The sequence below is a fragment of the Acanthisitta chloris genome, unplaced genomic scaffold (assembly GCF_000695815.1).
Source record: "Acanthisitta chloris isolate BGI_N310 unplaced genomic scaffold, ASM69581v1 scaffold4596, whole genome shotgun sequence".
Lineage (NCBI taxonomy): Eukaryota > Metazoa > Chordata > Aves > Passeriformes > Acanthisittidae > Acanthisitta > Acanthisitta chloris.
In genome coordinates, this window is record NW_008676322.1 from 1595 (window position 1) to 2402 (window position 808).

Sequence of the window (808 nt, forward strand, 5' to 3'; positions counted from 1 at the left end):
TGAGGCCGGGTGGGATGATGCACAGCACACAAGGCACAGCTCCTCACAAAGGCCTGGCCTCACCCGCGCTCCCTCCCTCCTGCAGATCGAAGACCTGTCCCAGCAGGCCCAGCTGGCAGCTGCAGAAAAGTTCAAAGTGCAAGGAGAACCTGTTTCAAACATCCAGGAAAACACACAGACCCCCACGGTGCAGGAGGAGAGCAGGCCGGGTGGGATGATGCACAGCACACAAGGCACAGCTCCTCACAAAGGCCTGGCCTCACCCGCGCTCCCTCCCTCCTGCAGATCGAAGACCTGTCCCAGCAGGCCCAGCTGGCAGCTGCAGAAAAGTTCAAAGTGCAAGGAGAACCTGTTTCAAACATCCAGGAAAACACACAGACCCCCACGGTGCAGGAGGAGAGCGAGGAAGAGGAGGTAACACTTTCCCTGGCCTGTCCGCAGGGCTGGGCAGGCCTGGACTGTCCACGCAGCCTCCCTGGTTTGGGGTAATCCCCTGTGTTCCCGTCCTTCATCCCTGTCTCTGCGTGGTGGCAGTGGGAGAGTGCAAGGACTGGCCCTGGGACTGGCAGTGCAAGTGTGGCCTCCAAGCCTTCATCCCAGGCAGTCCTGGGTCTGCCAGCCCCGGAGCTGGCGCCAACCCTGGGCTGTGTCTCCGTCAGGTTGACGAGACCGGAGTGGAGGTGAAGGACATTGAGCTGGTGATGTCGCAGGCAAACGTGTCGCGGGCAAAAGCTGTGCGAGCCCTCAAGAACAACAGCAACGACATTGTAAACGCGATAATGGTGAGTGCAGGGGGAGGGGCTGGGGG

At 60.8% G+C, this 808-nt stretch overlaps 1 protein-coding gene across 1 annotated transcript in view; it reads left to right on the plus strand.

Annotated features, from left to right (window-relative positions):
- Positions 1 to 808, plus strand: part of LOC103803512 (nascent polypeptide-associated complex subunit alpha) — a gene marked incomplete at its 5' end in the record, with an annotated part of 1805 nt that overhangs the window by 817 nt on the left and 180 nt on the right. The window contains 2 exons of the mRNA XM_009076071.1: positions 286 to 414; positions 660 to 782. Of these exons, the coding sequence (XP_009074319.1) occupies positions 286 to 414; positions 660 to 782 (252 nt within the window). The remainder of the gene's footprint in view (positions 1 to 285; positions 415 to 659; positions 783 to 808) is intronic.